At 46.2% G+C, this 17,768-nt stretch overlaps 1 protein-coding gene across 3 annotated transcripts in view; it reads left to right on the forward strand.

The window, feature by feature from the left end:
• Positions 1 to 17,768, forward strand: part of LOC148442951 (protein transport protein Sec23A) — a 141,211-nt gene that overhangs the window by 54,952 nt on the left and 68,491 nt on the right. For all 3 annotated transcript variants that reach the window (XM_088463468.1, XM_088463469.1, XM_088463470.1), the window contains exons 8-11: positions 852 to 1,010; positions 9,797 to 9,912; positions 13,976 to 14,099; positions 14,717 to 14,797. In XM_088463468.1, the coding sequence (XP_088319594.1) occupies positions 852 to 1,010; positions 9,797 to 9,912; positions 13,976 to 14,099; positions 14,717 to 14,797 (480 nt within the window). The remainder of the gene's footprint in view (positions 1 to 851; positions 1,011 to 9,796; positions 9,913 to 13,975; positions 14,100 to 14,716; positions 14,798 to 17,768) is intronic.

Consider the following 17,768-nt stretch of genomic DNA (forward strand, 5'->3'; position numbering starts at 1 on the left):
AAAATACATAGTAATAATAATCTGAAAACTTTTTAGTTACGGTTTAAAATAATACCTTTTATTATGTAATACATTATTACTATTATATTGCCAGTGTCTCCCAAAGATATTTACAGAGCAAGCAAAATATACATAGTTCCACGGGTTTCTGCTATGGGTTTGGGTGCGCAGTGCACATGAGCCAGTAACTCGTAGACCCCCCCTCCAATTACACACACACACTTGTGATCCATTTGTGGTGCTGGCCTAAGACTTACTGTTGCACACTGGCCCACTTGATTCCTAAATGCCAATTCATAGAGCTTGCCAGTGGTGTGACAGTACTTACACAGAATGCAGCTTGCTGTTAAGAGAACTGGTTTCCTGTAGCCGATATACCCAGGGCCCAGAATATACCCAAGACGGTATGATAGCTTCTGAACAGTGCCTTCCAGCTGGAAAAACACATTAGCTGAAGTAAGACACTAGGGGCGGAATTCAATTGATTCCAGCCCCTATCGCGCCAGATGGAGCTATTCAATTCTTGCTCCTGTCGGGCGCGAGCAGCTTCCAGCACTACATTTCCGCTCGCAGCCTCAGGGGGATAACAGCTGACATGTGCGAAAAGTGACCTGTTTGGGCGCCCAAATATCACTTTTCGCGGTCACGCCCAGCACTTTGGTCGGGTTTAGCTGCTTTACACGGCTAAACCTGACCTCTATGGGCGCGGTCAGCGCGAAAAACGGCAGCAATTGAATAGCGGCCCACGATCTCCTGTCACTTTACACGGGAGATGCGGGCCGCGTAATCAATTGAATTCCGCCCTAGGAGAGAATGTAATATACCCTCTTTACATCATGTTTTATATGCAGTGCACATTTCCTAACACTGGAGCTAGGATATTGATGTTTATTGGAGGACCAGCCACACAAGGACCTGGAATGGTTGTCGGTGATGAGCTGAAGATTCCCATCCGTTCCTGGCATGACATTGAAAAGGACAATGCAAAATATGTAAAGAAAGCTACAAAGGTGAGGATTACTTATCTCTCTCTCTCTATTTTGGGACTTGTCACAGAGCACCCATCTGTCGACAACATAGAAGTTTAGTATCTAGATTATTTCTAAAGTGATTTTGAGAAACAAATGTTTTTAGCTTTCTAAATGTAAAGGTTGTGGGATGGTGAAATGTGTAGGTGTAAGTACCTCTACTAATAATAGGAGATATGTGAGATAAACAATACAGATTACAATAATGTGAAGGAGAAAATAACACACAGGACTCTATTTACTATGGGATTATTAGCCAGGAGTATCTTTTTAAAGTGGATTACAAAATGCACAACCAATAAATGCTTCAGGAAAGAATCGCCCTATTATTATTATGCAGTATTCAACAAGTTCCCATGGTATGGGGCATTGGGCCTGATTCAAATGTGTACATGGCTGCAAATGCCACCACAAAGCCCTTCCCTTCCCCTGTGTACATCTGTGCTTGTGAATGTGCAAGGACTAAGGGCCTGATTCAGAGCCGGACGCTATTTGCGCTCGCTCGGTCAGAAAAAGGGGCCGGCTATTTAAATTGAGCGCTCGCTCTTTGCGGTCTGTTGACGCCTCTATGTCTGAGCGAGCGAACAAAACATGCGCTCGCTATTTTCTACTTCAGGGTCCATAGGGTATCCACAGGATACCTTGGGTTATAGGTGTGACGTCAGTCGCCGGGCACCATAGAGTTAAGCTTTTCAGCCTCCCAGGATGCACTAGGGTCCCCCTCCTATACCCCGCCCCCGAGCCAAGGCACCTCAGTTTAGTTTGGTGCCCGGCCGGAGTCGGGTGCACCTGTCGGAGTGGGGGCTAGAAGAGCCCCTGAAGCTTTCTTCTATGCAGCTGTGGCTGCACATCTGGATGTACAGCATGGACAGTCAGTCCTGACGTCCATGCTGTCTTCCCTACACCCCCGCCGTTACCAGAACGCCGGTACCGATCCGGGGATGCTGGTGAGCATCTGGGGTCACAGCTAGCGGTGACCCCAGATGTTCCGGACCATGGCCGGATTCAAGGGGGACAAAGGTAAGCAGCGGGGTCCCGCGGTGGGTCCCCGCTGGTCACATGGTCCTAAGTCCCCAGGCAGGGGGCTCCCTGGGGACTGGCTGCAGCGTGGAGCCAGGCGACCAACCTGCGCTTCCACTACCCCCTGAGACAGCGGACCGCAGCAGAGCGGTAGCTCTGCGGCGTCCCAGGGCTTAAATGCATGCCAGGGGAGCGCGCCTTCCCTGTCTCACAGCCGGCGCCTCACCCGCTGCACACAGCCCTCTCTGCACGCTGCCGACTGGTCCTGTGGCAGCGCTCCTCCCCCAGGCCAGCCTCCTCTCTGCTCCTCGGCGGCCATCTTCTTCTGAACGCATGGTGAACGCTGCTGGAAGCCTGGAAGGAAGCATCGTGGTCTTGGGTCCCCCTGCATACCTCTCCTCCGCTGTGGTCAGGTCTGTGTATGCAGCGCTGTGTCCTACCAGGCCCTGTGTCTGCGTAGTTGAGTGATCAGCGCTGTTAGTGCAGGAATTGATTTTCTTTGCATTGTATGTGACTGTGCTAGCGCTGCTGCCTGTAACTTTTCTTTTAAACTGTCAGCTTTATTCTGTCCCTGTTCTTTCTGCTAAGCCCTTGCGGTGCGGTGCTGCAGGGTGGTCTCTCGCCTATTTACTGTATAATTGGTGAGAGGGGTCACATACTTGGTGCCATCATGTCTGAAAGTGAGTTTCCTCTCCGGCTACAGTGTACTACGTGTAAAGTACCGTTAGCGGAGGGGGAGGGTAGTGCGGAGGGCCTTTGCCGGCAGTGTTTGTCCATGGCGCGGCCGCTTACGGTTACAGCACCGGTACAGGCAAGGAGGAACTCGCAGTCGGGCGGCTCTCGTAGAGGTCTCTCGGATCCTGGTTTGGGCGGAGCGCAATCTTCCGGCCATATCAGCGGTCTTCATCCCGGGAGTGCTAAATTGGGAGGCGGACTTTCTAAGTCGTCAGGACGTTCATCCGGGGGAATGGTCCCTGCACCTGAACGTTTTTCAACTGCTGGTGGACAGATGGGGTCTTCCAGAGATCGACCTCATGGCTTCCCGGCACAACAACAAGTTGCCGGTGTACGGGTCTCGCACAAGAGACGAAGGGGCGTCTCTGGTGGATGCTCTGTCCACCCGGTGGACGTTCCGGTTCGCATACCTGTTCCCTCCGGTCTCCCTTCTTCCACGGGTAATCCGGAAATTCAAACAGGAAGGAGGGGCGCTCCTGTTGATAGCTCCCGCGTGGCCCAGACGGCACTGGTTCTCAGACCTTCAGGGTCTATCCGTGGACAGTCCTCTGCGGTTGCCGCTACGACCGGACCTTCTGTCACAGGGTCCTTGTCTTCACCCGGACCTGACTCGGCTGTCTTTAACGGCGTGGCTGTTGAGACGGCCATGCTGAGGTCCCGGGGGTTTTCCAGCTCTGTAGTGCGTACCATGTTGCGAGCTCGGAAACCGTCTTCAGCGAGGATATACCATCGCGTGTGGCATACGTTCTTCCAGTGGTGTCGACCGAGAGGTTATGCACCGCGGGAGTTTCGTCTGTCTCGGATTCTCGCCTTCCTGCAAGCGGGACTAGATCATGGGCTTCGCCTTGCTTCTTTGAAGGTACAGGTTTCGGCCCTATCTGTCTGGTTTCACCGTAGGATTGCTACAATCCCGGATGTACGCACCTTTATGCAAGGTGTTCTCCGCATTCAGCCGCCCTTTGTTCCACCTGTGGCGCCTTGGGATTTGGCTGTGGTCCTGAGGGCTCTCCAAGGACCGCCGTTTGAACCACTGGGCTCAGTGGATCTTAAATGGCTAACAGCTAAGACTGTTTTCCTTCTGGCTATTGCTTCGGCCAGACGTGTTTCTGATTTAGGGGCTCTTTCTTGTAAACCCCCTTTTTTGGTTTTTCATGGGAACAGGGCAGTGCTCCGCACTCGGCCCGAGTTTCTTCCCAAAGTTGTTTCCCAGTTTCATGTTAACGAGGAAATCGTTGTTCCGGCCTTTAACTCACTGGGTCTTTCCGTGGGTGAGGCCTCTTTGGATGTAGTGCGGGCCTTAAGGACTTATGTTGACCGCACTTCTTCGTTTAGGAAGTCGGATGCTTTGTTTGTCCTCTATGGCTTCCGTAAAAAGGGTTGGCCTGCTTCAAAGCAAACTTTGGCAGCCTGGATCCGTATGGCTATTTCTGAAGCTTATCTTCATGAAGGCCTACCGGTTCCTCCTTCTCTGAAGGCTCATTCCACTAGGTCTGTGGGTCCTTCGTGGGCAGCTCGACGTGGTGCCTCTGCAGTCCAGATCTGCACGGCTGCTACGTGGTCAGGATGCTTCCTTCGGGCGGCGGATTCTCCTTTCTGCACAGGAGCGTCCCCACCCTTAAAGGATACTGCTTTGGGACATCCCCAAGGTATCCTGTGGATACCCTATGGACCCTGAAATAGAAAATATGAGATATGGTAAGAACTTACCCTTGTTATCTCTATTTCTACGAAGTCCATAGGGTTCCACAGGACTCCCGCCCTGTCGCACCTGTGCTGCAGATGGGCTTTGCTCTGGTCACCAGTTTTCCGTCACCCTCTGGTGAGAGTGTGATTCTTGTATGTGTCCAGATCTTTTTTCTCTCTCTTCCTTCTCCTCCGGCCTATGGCTTGATAACTAACTGAGGTGCTTTGGCTCGGGGGCGGGGTATAGGAGGGGGACCCTAGTGCATCCTGGGAGGCTGAAAAGCTTAACTCTATGGTGCCCGGCGACTGACGTCACACCTATACCCCAAGGTATCCTGTGGAACCCTATGGACTTCGTAGACTTCGTATTTTTTATAAAACGCCCCCTGGCCGCTCGCATCCTACGTCATCTCCGCTATTTATTAGATTAATCGAGTACATCGAAAGGCGAATGAACTGCTCGCTATTCTTGTGGTTGGATTTTCCTACCGCAATCATGCGAGCAGTTCAGGCTAAAAGACAACCAAGTGACGTGGTCGATGACGCCGCTTTGTTAATTATGCACACCCTTAAAACGCCCGTTTTGACCGTTTGGCACGCCTGCGTGCCGATTTCCACTCCCCGTTTTCAAGCTCCTTCCCCTGTTACCACCCACAAACGCCTCATCCTGTCACTCAAATTAGCAGGCATTCACTATTTTGTGAGCACGCAATTTCCGACCGCAATGACTGGTCCGCGCATGCGTACTACAACCCATACACATGCGCAGTTGTGCGAACATCGCTCGGAGCGAACGAGCGGCCGCTTACGGGCGGCTCTGAATCAGGCCCTAAGACACCCACTGTGAGCATCTGTACACGTTGTAATACCGCCAGGTTTGTCTTCAGATGCCACCATCAGTCACACCATCCAAATTTGCACCAGCTCTATGACAGGTGCAGACTTACCGTCTGAGTATGGCTTCCAATACGAACGATTGAGTGTCTATGTACGCAGACACCTCAGTGACACGCCCTTGACACACCCTAAAGTTGGATCGTCTCTGTGCGTCACTCCTCCCCCACCTCCCTCCCGAACACCTCTTTTCCAAGACATTTCTGATACTGTGCCGCTCAATTGCAACAGCGCCTCTGTGTGTACACTCTGTGTAATGCATGCGCAATAGGAGAATGTAGGGTTGTTTGCAAAAAAGTTCCCATGTCTTGGGCAGCCTAGACTGTGACATTGTATTTACGTTGGAGGTGCTGTTGTCTTTTTATCACCCATTTCTGACAAACATTAGCTGACCTCAATGAGTTGCTGACAGGAAATTTACTACGTGGGAAAACTTGCACACCAGAGCTGGGCCATTGTTTTATTCTTGTTTTGATATTTTTTCTTTATTTACTTTTTGAACTTTTAATTGGTGTCCCTCAGTCGTCGCTATGAAAGTGCAGAGATCGGCAATATCTTTTACCTACAGACCACTTTGTCAGGGACCCGGTCACTGCCACTATAGTCCACGGACTGGCACTGGGCTGCTCTTTGGACGTGCAGAAGTTAGGTAAAGAGGCTGGGATCTAGTAGGAGCAGGGTGCCTGGTACTGGGGTGGGTGGTTGAGGAGGGGGCAGTCAACCATAGCCGCACCTCACTAGGCACTGTATGGGTAAGGGGGGGACATCCTTCGGATGGATGCTATCCCTCAGTACTTGGCCCTGTGGGAGGCACCATTCTTACAGCAATCCTGGTGTGGTTCCTACTTGGCAAGCCCACAAGAATGGACATGGTGGCCCTCTTAGGAAGCATCAATCAACAGCTCTTTCTGCTCCCCATCTGACATCACCTGCAGGGAAGTGTTTTTTTTTTTTTGTGAGTTCTTGGGTTGGGATGCATTCAGGAAGCCGACGGTCGAAATGCCGACCGCCGGCTTCCCGACTGTGCAATCCTGGCAGGGGTCTAATGATAGGCGTCGAAATCCCGACACCTATCATTATCCCTGCGCCCGGAACCCGGCACCCGGTATCCCGAACGAAGGTAAGCTGCCCGGCGGGCGCTGACAGCCGCGGGGGTGGGTGGGTTAATTTAGGGGATCCCGCGGAAGGGGCTTAGGGTTAGGCACCCCTCCTGGAGGGTTAGGCATGACGTCTCTCCCATAGTGCGCATGGAGAGAGGTGGAAGCTGGAGTTCAGAAGAGAACTCCAGCCTCCGGCTAACGTGGCACTGCAGGGAAGGAGCCGGGTGCCCGCTGGTAATAACATCTCAGCGAGCGTCCGGCTTAGAGCCTCCCAGCGGTACAGCCGGGCTTGCATATGCATGCCCGGCTGTCCGTCCATTACCCCCAGGAATTTCATTTTTACCCCATGTGGGGTAATTTACCCCTGTTCCCTGACCACTGTGATAGACGCTATGTTGGTTCTTCAATCTTGATCTGCCTGTTACCACTGTTAGCAATTCTTCTGGGAACTAAAAAAAAAATGGTAAAAACAGATGCGTTTGGGTAATTTTTGTAGCCCTGGGCTAGTCCGGAAGGTCTTAGTACACAGTCATTATAAACATGGCAGAGGGTCCAACATGGCAGCTGCCTCCAAGACCAGATCTTTTTAGATAGGGCCCCTTTCATTACCACGGTTTACATTGGGTGGCTTTGAAGCTATAATACATAGAGATAAGAGGTTTTTTTTTTTACATTTTGGTTCAGACCATTCTCGTGGTTTTAAAGACTGTTTTGGCCCAAACTTATCACAGCATTTGGAGGATCTATATCACCTGGTATAAAGCAATGGGATTTCCTGTTCCTTATGTTTGGACCAGTTGCGACTGTTTCTACAGAGAAACGTATTTGTTTTTTAACCTGAATTGCATAATAAATCCCAATAGCTCTTTGTAATGTCACCCTGTTGCTGACAGCCTCACAGCCCTCTCCTTTTGACCCAGAGGGAATAGTGCACATACCTAGACGACTGCCTTCCTGTTGCCTGTCTCTACTGCTTTCATGAGTATAGGGCATTTGGCTGAAAAGAAGATTTGGTTCTAAGTTCCATCATATTGTGATCCAGTTTTAGTTTGTGATAAATCTCCAGAAGAGGGTTCTCTCCATTTTCTAGAATGTCCATTACCTTTTGGTTCTTTAGAATAGCCACAAGAGAAGCTGCCTTATATTAGGGCAAGACAGTCTATACCTGAGAATGTGAGGACATATTCCACCAGGTCAGTGTGAGCCTCCTGAAGGTTGAAGCTCCTGCTGAGCAGCCATCCATCTGGTGCACACCTTTACAACATTCTACACATGTAATACTTAGGTGTCCAAAGGGTATGCAATATCCCAGCAAGGGTGAAATGCCGGGCGTCTAGATGTAGACGCCCGCATTTCCCCGACGCTGGGAGACCAGCGCCCGCCATCCCGATCGTAGTGATGCCGGGCGTCGCGAGCGGAGAGCCGCGGGGGGGGGAGGGTTAGGTTTAGGGCTCCCGGGGGGGACTTAGGGTTAGGCACCCCCCCAGGAGGGTTAAGGTTAGGCTAGGGGGAGGGAGGGTTAGGGTTAGGCACCCCCGGGGGCGGACTTAGGGTTAGGCACCCCCCCCCGGGGGACTTAGGTTTAGGCAGCGGGGAAGAGGGTGGTTAGGGTTAGGCACTTAGAGGGGGGATTAGGGTTAGGCACTTGGTGGGGAAGTTAGGGTTAGGCACCCCTAAGGAGGGTTAGGTTAGTAGATACTCCCCTATCCACGATCGGGATTTCCAGCGCTGTCGGGCTTCTGCTGCTTCGAACTCTGCTCATGTCGGGCTGCCGCTGACGGGAATCGAAAGGCGGTATTTCATACCCATTCCGTCCAAAGATGCCAATATTGCTGTTCCCTGCAACTTATTAATGTACCATAATTTAGTGACAATTTTGGGATGTCACCATAGAAGTGTCTCCCATTTGGATGCGTGAAAAATTGGGTTTTTGTACTTGCGTAAATCTTTTTCTCTGTCTTTTGGGGGACATTTGCTGCCCTCCTTTGTGTTACTGTGATTCTTTCATAGTTTTTCTAGATAGGGTTTTTCTACGCATATTCTGTAGTCAAGGTTCTTTGTTAGAAAAATAATAATAACCCTGCCAGCCATTAGGGGATTAGAGGGTGTTGTTTGAGTAAATTTAAAGTGCCCAAGCTCCGGTCACTTCACCCTATACCCCATAGTATCAATTGTTCCCTAATGGAGTACTTAAAGGATTTAAAATATGTAAAATCAAATCTTCTTTTCTGATAAGCTTCTAAAATGTTTAGACATACAGCAGGTAAAATAAATATTGAACACATCAACATTTTTTCCAGTAAATATATTTGTAATGGGGATATTTTAATGACATTTTCACCAAATATCAGCAACAGCCCATGCAATCCACACTGCAAAGAAATCAAACCATAGATGTCCATAAATTAAGTTATGTGAAATGACACAGGGAAAAAGTATTGAACACACTTACTGAAATTTATGTATCCTTCATACAAAAGCCTTTGTTGGTAATGACAGCTTCAAGACACCTCCTGTATGGAGAAACTAGTCGCATGCATTGCTCAGGTGTGATTTTGGCCCATTCTTCCACACAAACAGTCTTCATATATTGAAGGTTCAGTGGGCTTCTTCTATGAACTCTGATCTTTAGTTCTTTCCATAGATTTTCAATTGGATTCAAGTCAGGTGATTGGCTGGGCAATTGAGAGTGTCTTTGGCTGTGTGTTTGGGATCATGGTCTTGCTGAAATGTCCACCCTCTTTAAATCTTCAGCATCCTGGTAGATGGCAGCAGATTTTTAGCAAGAATGTCTAAGTACATTTTTCCATTCATCTTTCCGTCAATCACATGAAGTATGCCATTACTGTATGCTGAAAATCAGCCCCACAACATGATGTTCCCACCTCCAAACTTCACTGTTGGTATGGTGTTTTTGGGGTGATGTGCAGTGCCATTTCGCCTTCAAACATGGTGTGTATTATGGCATCCAAAGAGTTCAGTTTTGGTCTACTTATTTTACCCACTGTATTTGTAAATTGCATATGCATAACTTTTTTCTTTTTCATCTTATGGGGGACACTCCAGCAGATCAGCTGGAGTGGCAGAATTTTAATTTGTGCTTAAATCCTGTTCAATAAAAGCATCACTTTTTGCATCTGTGTTTTGGCTTGCATATATTTAATGCTCCTGAAGCCTCAGTGATAGTTTGGGAACATGCTTTTCATGTCGTTAAGTTCTAATATTGACCAATTAAACAGTTACATTCATAGCAATAAGACCTAATTTATGTGTATTTGTAAAATATACATTATTATATTTTTAGCATTAAAAAAACCTTATATCTTTCCTTGACAGCATTTTGAAGCTCTTGCAAATCGTGCAGCCGCTTCCGGTCACGTGATTGACATCTATGCCTGTGCATTAGATCAGACTGGACTCTTGGAAATGAAATGCTGTCCAAACTATACAGGGTAAGAAACAGATAGACATGTTGGTGGTAACAATAACCTGTTTTTGCTTGTAGAAGATGTTAGCTGTGTAGATTGATGCTTTTTAAAAAAAATAAATAAAAAAAAAATAGGTGGCATTTATATTCCACTACATTATAGAGTATTTAATTCATACATTACAAATATGGTTCATTTGTAGACCTCTGACAGATTATTCTACAATACACTGTAAATCACTTTGTATAATGCCAGTCTCCTTTAATACATTGCAACAATGAGGGCAGGATGAAATTGGTAGGTCAGGAGTGAGAAAACACCTGTTTTAGAGGAGCTCCATCTAAACTCTGTAATGCTTATTTATCCTAGTGAGTTTGGCAGACTAATGACCGCACAAGCCTCCTCTTAGAGCTTTTAATATTGGTTATAGGTACAAAGCACATCGACAAGAGGTAGACATTTTTCTGTACTGATCTATTCTCCCTGTTATAGGTGAGCAGTGTGGCTTGCTGGTTAGTGCATTTGTGCAGGAACCTTATTTATTTATTAACAGTTTCTTATATAGCGCAGCATATTCCTTTGCGCTTTACAATTGGAAACATTTATAGAACAAAACAGCGTAATAACAGACAGACATAGAGGTAAGAGGGCCCTGCTTGCAAGCTTACAATCTATAGGGAAATAGGCATTGATGCACAAGGATAGGTGCTATATATATTGCAATTTGGTCCAGGCAGAATGCAGAGTTTCTTGGTGGGCTGCATGATCCAGTCACACAGGAATGTCTGCCAAATGTCAGGTGTATGTGAAAGAAAGACAATGTGTGAGGTTATGGGTGGACTGTGAGAGGGGATGTAATAAGACATGGAAGCTATGAAGGTTATGTGGTCGATTCTGGAATCTGATAAGCTTGTCTGAAGAGGTGAGTTTTCAGGGAACGCTTAAAGTATTGAACACTAGAGATTAGTCTTATTGGATATGTTTTTTAGATGTATGTAACATGATTTTGAGACAGATTGAATGTGGGGAACAAAGGACAGGTCAGAGTCAAGGATGACAGCAGCAGAGAGATCTAGAAGAATTAGGAGTGAGTAATGGCCTTTAGCCTTGGCAGTGACCAGATCATTTACTACCTTAGTCAGTGCTGTCTCTGTGGAGTGCTGGGAATGAAAGCCAGACTAAAGTGGGTCCAATAAGTTGTGGGTATTAAACTGTGTGAGGCGAGTATAGACAAGTCTCTCCAGTAGCTTGTAGGGGCATGGGAGCTGGGAGATAGGACAGTAATTTGAGAGAGTGTTAGGGTCAAAATTTAGTTTTTTCAGAATGGGAGTAATCATTGCATGCTTGAACAGTGGTGGAAAGTTGCCAGTAGAGAGAGAGAGATTACAGATTTTAGTTAGGGTTGGGATGAGCACAGGAGACAGAGTTTTACTGATTTGTGAGGGTATAGGATATAGAGGAGAGGTAGTAGAGTAGGAGGATGATAAGAGTGTAGATACATCATCTTCGTTTGTGAGGTCAAATGAAGAGAATGTGCCAGAGGGTTCAGGTAGGGAATTGAGCAGGTCACTAGCTGAGGAAGAACATACCATTTCAATTCGGATATTATCAATCTTTTCCTTAAAATAGGAAGCAAGATCATGCGCACAGATAGTAGCAGGTGGCTTGGGTGAGGGAGGGGTTAGAAGCAGTTTAAATGTATTAAAAAGTCGCTTGGGGTTAGAGGCTTGAGCAGAGATAAGAGATTGAAAATATGTTTGTTTGGCAGGGTCCAGAGCAGTACGATAAGAGTTGTAGATAGTCTTATATGTGAGGAAGTCACATGGAATACGAGACTTTTGCCACTGACGTTCTACTTTACATGAGAGTTTTGTAGATGCCTTGTTAAGTTAGAATGCCATGGTTGACGTCTAAGTCTACGTGGTGTGTGATGGGTAGCTGGAGCTACTTCATCGAGGGCTTTTTCTAGAATCTGGTTTAGGTATGATACAGCAGTCTCAGGAGAAGTGAGAGTCGTTGTTGTAGAGAGGTAGATAGTTGTTGAAAGTTAATTGCATTAATATTCCTGCGGGTTTTAGGAGGTTTGGTTGATTTCACTGACATTGAGGTTGATGTAATGGAGGAAAGTGTGCAGGTGATAAGGTTGAGATCTGAGAGAGGGAAAGGAGCATTAGTGAAATCAGAAACTGAACATAGTCAGGTGAATACAAGATCAAGGCAGTGGCCCTCCTTATGCATAGAGGAGTCAGTCCATTGGGAGAGGCCAAGAGAGGAGGTTAGAGAGAGTAGTTTGGAGGCATGAGAAGATTGTGGACTGTCAATGGGGATATTGAAATCACCCATAATGATGGTGGAGATGTCTGAGGATAGGTAGTGAGGGAGCCAGGTTGAAAAATGTTCCAGAATCTGTTGAGGTGGCCCAGGTGGGCGATAGATAACAGCAATTCGCAGAGAGAAAGGGGTGAAAGTCCTGATAGAATCTACTTCAAATGATGTAAATGTAAGTGAAGGTACCTGTGGGAGAACTGTGAATGTGAAAGATTGGGATAGTAATATTCCTAGCCCACCTCCTTTACAATTACCAGGCCTGGAGGTGTGTGAGAAGTGTAGGTTACCATGTGAAAGTGCAGCAGGGGAGACAGTGTCTGATTGTGTGAGCCATGTTTCTGTTATTGCCAGAAGGTTGAGGTTAGTTGATCTAAAGAGGTCATGGATGGATGTTAGTTTGTTACAGACAGACATTTTAGTGACTTGGAGGGTGAAGGGAGGCACGCAATGTTTATGAGGTTAGCTGGATTTATAGTTTGCTGTGGATGTGGCATGTGGGTCGGGCCTGGATTTGGTGATATGTCACCAGCTAATAGAAGCAACAGGAGAGAGATATAAATATATTTGTGGGATTTGCCTGAATGATTTTTATGGCAAGAGGTTGTGGATGTTATTGTCAGTGTATAGATAATTTAAAAGCTCATGTGTGTTTGTAAGAGGAGAGAAAAGTAATGAGGCAGCAATATGTACAGAAGGATGGGATGCAGGGAGAGTAAAGGATGTAGTAGTCTTAGAGATGATTCCATGGAGGGAGATCATTAATAGAAGTTTTTGATACATTTTTTCAAAACATTAAAAAATATACAACACAAGCTACTGTTAAGGAATGATTTTGTAATTACCTTGTCGTAGATGTTGTTCAATGTTTGTTCAACTGTTTTTTAACTATTACATAAATTACACTTCGTGTTATAACACACTTAGTGTTTATAATACACGGCTGCCATCGTCACTTTTGTCATTAAATCTAAATATTTGCTAACAGAGATATATTCAATGAGGCAGAAATGTAAGTAACAATATATAGCTTGCTAGATGGAAATGGATTCCATATGTTTTTTAAAAACAGCTGATCTAAGTGATTGCAAGCAGTAGTATGAATATGAAACTTTCCATATTGACCCTCCATATTAGCTGTTGCCAGTCCAGGCTATTAAAGCTGGTGACGCATGGGATGTCCACATTTGTTTTTATCTATTGTACACTTTAAACAGTGATCATCATCCATGTATCTAGTAAGTGGCCACACCAAGATACTGTTTAAATGTATCTAGATACACGTTAAGCTTAATGTAATGTGGCAGCATACTTACACTCTTACACTTAGATGTCTATGCTTGAATATCAATTAAAGCCCTTATTCAATATTAATTATATCAATGATTTATACACAGGTTACAGTGATGACTGTTCTATCAGCTGTCTGACCGGCTTCAGATCCCATTTATGTATAACTTTGTTAGGATATCTAGAACCCATGAACAGTGGCGTCTAGGTGTTTGTTTCTTAAAAGTGTTTTTCAGTATGCAAAAAGACACCATTTCATGCTGAATGGTTCCAGAGTGTAAGGAATGTAAAAAATGACTGTACTACAGGCATGGCTCATTGTAATGCTGATACTGACAGGAGGAATTGCCAGGAAGCAGACTAAAGGGTGCATCATCTAACTTTGTATTAGGAATTGTTTACCTATATGCACTGTTAAGATTACCAATCCCCAGCTCATATATAGTGTTTATATTGTTTTTAATTTATACAGTGGTTACATCGTGATGGGAGATTCTTTCAACACATCTCTCTTCAAACAGACGTTTCAAAGAGTTTTTACTAAAGACACACAGGGCAACTTCAAGATGGCGTTTGGTGGAACTCTGGAAATTAAGGTAACTAGTTGGACTAAACTGATCTGTGTATGTGATTAGAATCTCTGTTTCTGGTTTAGCAACGTGTATGTATCTATACTGGCATAAATCATAAGACACTGGGATGGTAAAGATTCATGTTATTTCTTCCCTCTTACTGTATCCAAGTTAGGACCCACATCTGAGAGTACTATTAACGTATATGTGTCCTGTACTGAAATAGGTTATCTAATACTATTATTTAGCTTCAGTAGGTCACCCACCTGGGTAATGCTCCAGTGCGTATGGTTCTTTAAAGCTCTGATTCTCCAACACCAGTATGATGGTTTTACACACTGACGAAATGGTAAATGCACAATACACAAAATGACAACAGTGAGATACTTCCATTGAGCTTACACCAAACCTTATATTGGAAACTTATACATTCTGGCAGTGTATGAAAATGTTAAACGTATGAGAGGTTTTTTTTTATTATTATTATTAAAAAAAAAAAACCTAACATAAGCACATTGGTTCCATTGTACAGTACTACTGTTACTTGAGAAGATTATACATAATTGCTGCTCATAGAGATATTCTGTCATTGATGTTTGTTTACATATTATTTTTCTTGTACTTTTTCATGTGTTCTGAAGACTTCCAGGGAGATAAAGATTTCCGGTGCAATTGGACCCTGTGTATCACTGAATGCTAAGGGACCCTGTGTTTCCGAAAACGTGAGTTTTAAGGGTATTGTGTTACTGCCAAAATGTAATGCAACCAACTTTCGGTCAGCTTCTCTCGTTCCCACAGTCATTAATAGTAAAGTTTAGTAAATGCCTTTCTGATTGGCCAAAAAGTAATATAAGCCATTTGACATGCGCACACATTTTCTGACATGCGATTACTTCTTTTAACTTTGCTCAGCTGGCGCGCTGATGCTGGGTGCAGTATAGTTCATTTGTATTGTATGTAGACTGTGTTGTATGAGGTCTTTCAGACCATGCTGCTAATGCTTTGTAAAAAGTAAGGTATTTCATTATTGAAAGTCACTAAAAAACTTCATGACCTCTCTTTTTTTTATTGTGTTTGTGGTGTGAGATCAGTGTTACTAGTATGCTACGTCTTTCACTTTATGTTCTACAACCAATAATGGGAACCATGATCCCCTTGTAACATGGTGGAGGGAATTCAGCTCAGTGCAATTTGCTGCCAGACATCACATCATGGTGTCTGACTATGCTTCATTAGCCTATTATGGGTGTTAGGCAAACATTTATGAAGTTATTGGATGCAAGTTGCTTTGGCCCAACTGATCTGGAGGCACTTGCAGGCATACAACCGAATTGAGTTCCGCCTATATCTTTAAGTTGTCTGATATCACCATTAAAAGAGGAACTTCACTTGAAGTCTATCATTGAGTGGCATGCCAGATCCATGTAGCATCCCAAAGCCCCAAGCTGGTCTTTCACTGACAGGCACCACTGTTGTCGATGCTCCTCCCCTAATGCAGGTGTCTGTTGCATGCATACAAGGGAAGGGGCACTATCAAAAGCTCAGTATGTTTGAGTAGGGTGAGGGGGATTAAAGTACAGGAGGCCAGTAATTAAAAGACTGAAGTTACTGTTAACAATGTATCTTCCACTTACCATTACATTTTTCACCAAAAAAAAAAAAATTATGACCTCTGATGCTTGTGGTTTTCATATGACTCTTGGTGTTATTTTCATTTAATTTTTTTTTATTATTTCTGCAAATGAAGTAATCCATTCCCTAGGCTAGTGATTTCTAAACTCCACCATTACAGTTCAGGTTTGAAGGGTATCCATGCTTGAGCACTGGTGACTTAATTAGTACCTTAGTCAATTTGATTTAAACATCTGGGCTCAAACATGGATATCCTTAAAACCTGCACTGTAATGGTGGCGTTTGGGAGCCTCTGTCCTAGACTGTATATATTCTAAAGAAAACATAAATACGAGGGTATTCAATAAGGAGCTTTTGTTGGACTACTAATTGTTTTAAAATACCACATTTTCTACATCCATAGGGTATCCACAGGATACCTTGGGGGTATAGGTGATGACGTCAGGCATCGGGCACCATAGAGTTAAGTTTTCAGCCTCCCAGGATGCACTAGGGTCCCCTTCCTATACCCCGCCCCCGAGCCAAGGCATCTCAGTTTCGTTTGGTGCCCAGCTGGAGTCGGATGCACCTGTTAGAAGGGGGCTAAGAATAGCCCCTGAAGTTTCTTCAATGCAGCTGTGGCTGCACATCTGGAAGTACAGCATGGACAGTCAGTGCTGACGTCCATGCTGTCTTCCCTACACCCCCGCCGGTACCAGAACGCCGGTACCGATCCGGGGATGCTGGTAAGCATCTGGGGTCACAGCTAGCGGTGACCCCAGATGTTTGGGGCCATGGCCGGATCCAAGGGGGCAGCAGGTAAGCAGCGGGATCCCGCGGTGGGACCCTGCTGAAACATGGTCCAGAGTCCCCAGGCAGGGGGCTCCCTGGGGACTGGCTGCAACGTGGAGCCAGGTACCTAACCTGCGCTTCCACTACCCCCCTGGGACAGCGGACCGCGGTTGAGCGGTAGCGCTGCGGCGTCCCAGGGGTTAATTGCATGCCAGGGGAGCACGCCTTCCCTGTAGCACAGCCGGCGCCTCCCCCGCTGCACACATCCCTCTCTGCACTGTGCTGACTGGCCCTGTGGCAGCGCTCCTCCCAGAGGCCTCTATGCTCCTCGGTGGCCATCTTTACAAGCGCATGGTGAACGCTGCTGGAAGCTTGGAAGCGGTGGCATCGCGGTCTGGGTCCCCCGGCATACCTCTCCTCCGTTTGGTTCAGGTCTGTGTATGCAGCGCTGTGTCCTACCAGGCTCTGTGTCTGTGTAGTTGATTATCAGCGCTGTTAGTGCAGGAATTGATTTTCTTTGCATTGTATGTGACTTCTGCTAGCGCTGCTGCCTGTACTTTCATTTTCTACTGTCAGCCTTTTCACTGTCCCTGATCTTTTTCTGCTAAAGCCCTTGCGGTGCAGTGATTGCAGGGTGGTCTCACACTATACTACGAGTATCAGTGAGAGGGGTCACATACTTGCCATCATGTCTGAGAGTGACTTTCCTCTCCAGCTTTTGTGTACTACGTGCAAGGTACCTATAGCGGAGGGGGAAGATAGCGCGGAGGGGCTATGTCGGCAGTGTTATTTATTGGCTCGGCCAATTACTGTCACGGCCTCGGTACAGGAGCCGCCCTGGGCTTGTTTCGCCAAAGCGCTTTCAACCCTCATGGGCCAGTTAGCTCCGCAGCCTGCGTTCTCACAGATGGGTTTGTCCCAGCAGTCGGTGGTGTCGTCACCCATGCAGGGTTTCCCGAGACAATTGATGGTACCCCACAGTCTCCCTATTTCCCCTCCCCAAGTCTCTCAGGAGCCTGAGTGGGTTAATTCTCTGACAAGTTCTGTACAGCACTTGTCGGACGTGTTACAAGGGGAGTCTGTGTTGAGGCCGCATAAGCGATCGGATCGATGGCGTCTCTGTCCGCTCCTTATGAGGATGACGACGTGACGTCTGATGATGGGGAGATTCTGGATCTTTCGGACCAGGAACCTCTCCGTACTAAAGAGTCGGACGCTAGGTCCAAGGTTTATATTCCTGAACTTTTTCGGGCAGTCCGCACAGCTTTAGTGATTGAGGATGAAAATCCT

The sequence above is a fragment of the Taudactylus pleione genome, unplaced genomic scaffold (genome assembly GCF_031769625.1).
Source record: "Taudactylus pleione unplaced genomic scaffold, aTauple2 ptg001381l, whole genome shotgun sequence".
NCBI classification, from domain to species: domain Eukaryota; kingdom Metazoa; phylum Chordata; class Amphibia; order Anura; family Myobatrachidae; genus Taudactylus; species Taudactylus pleione.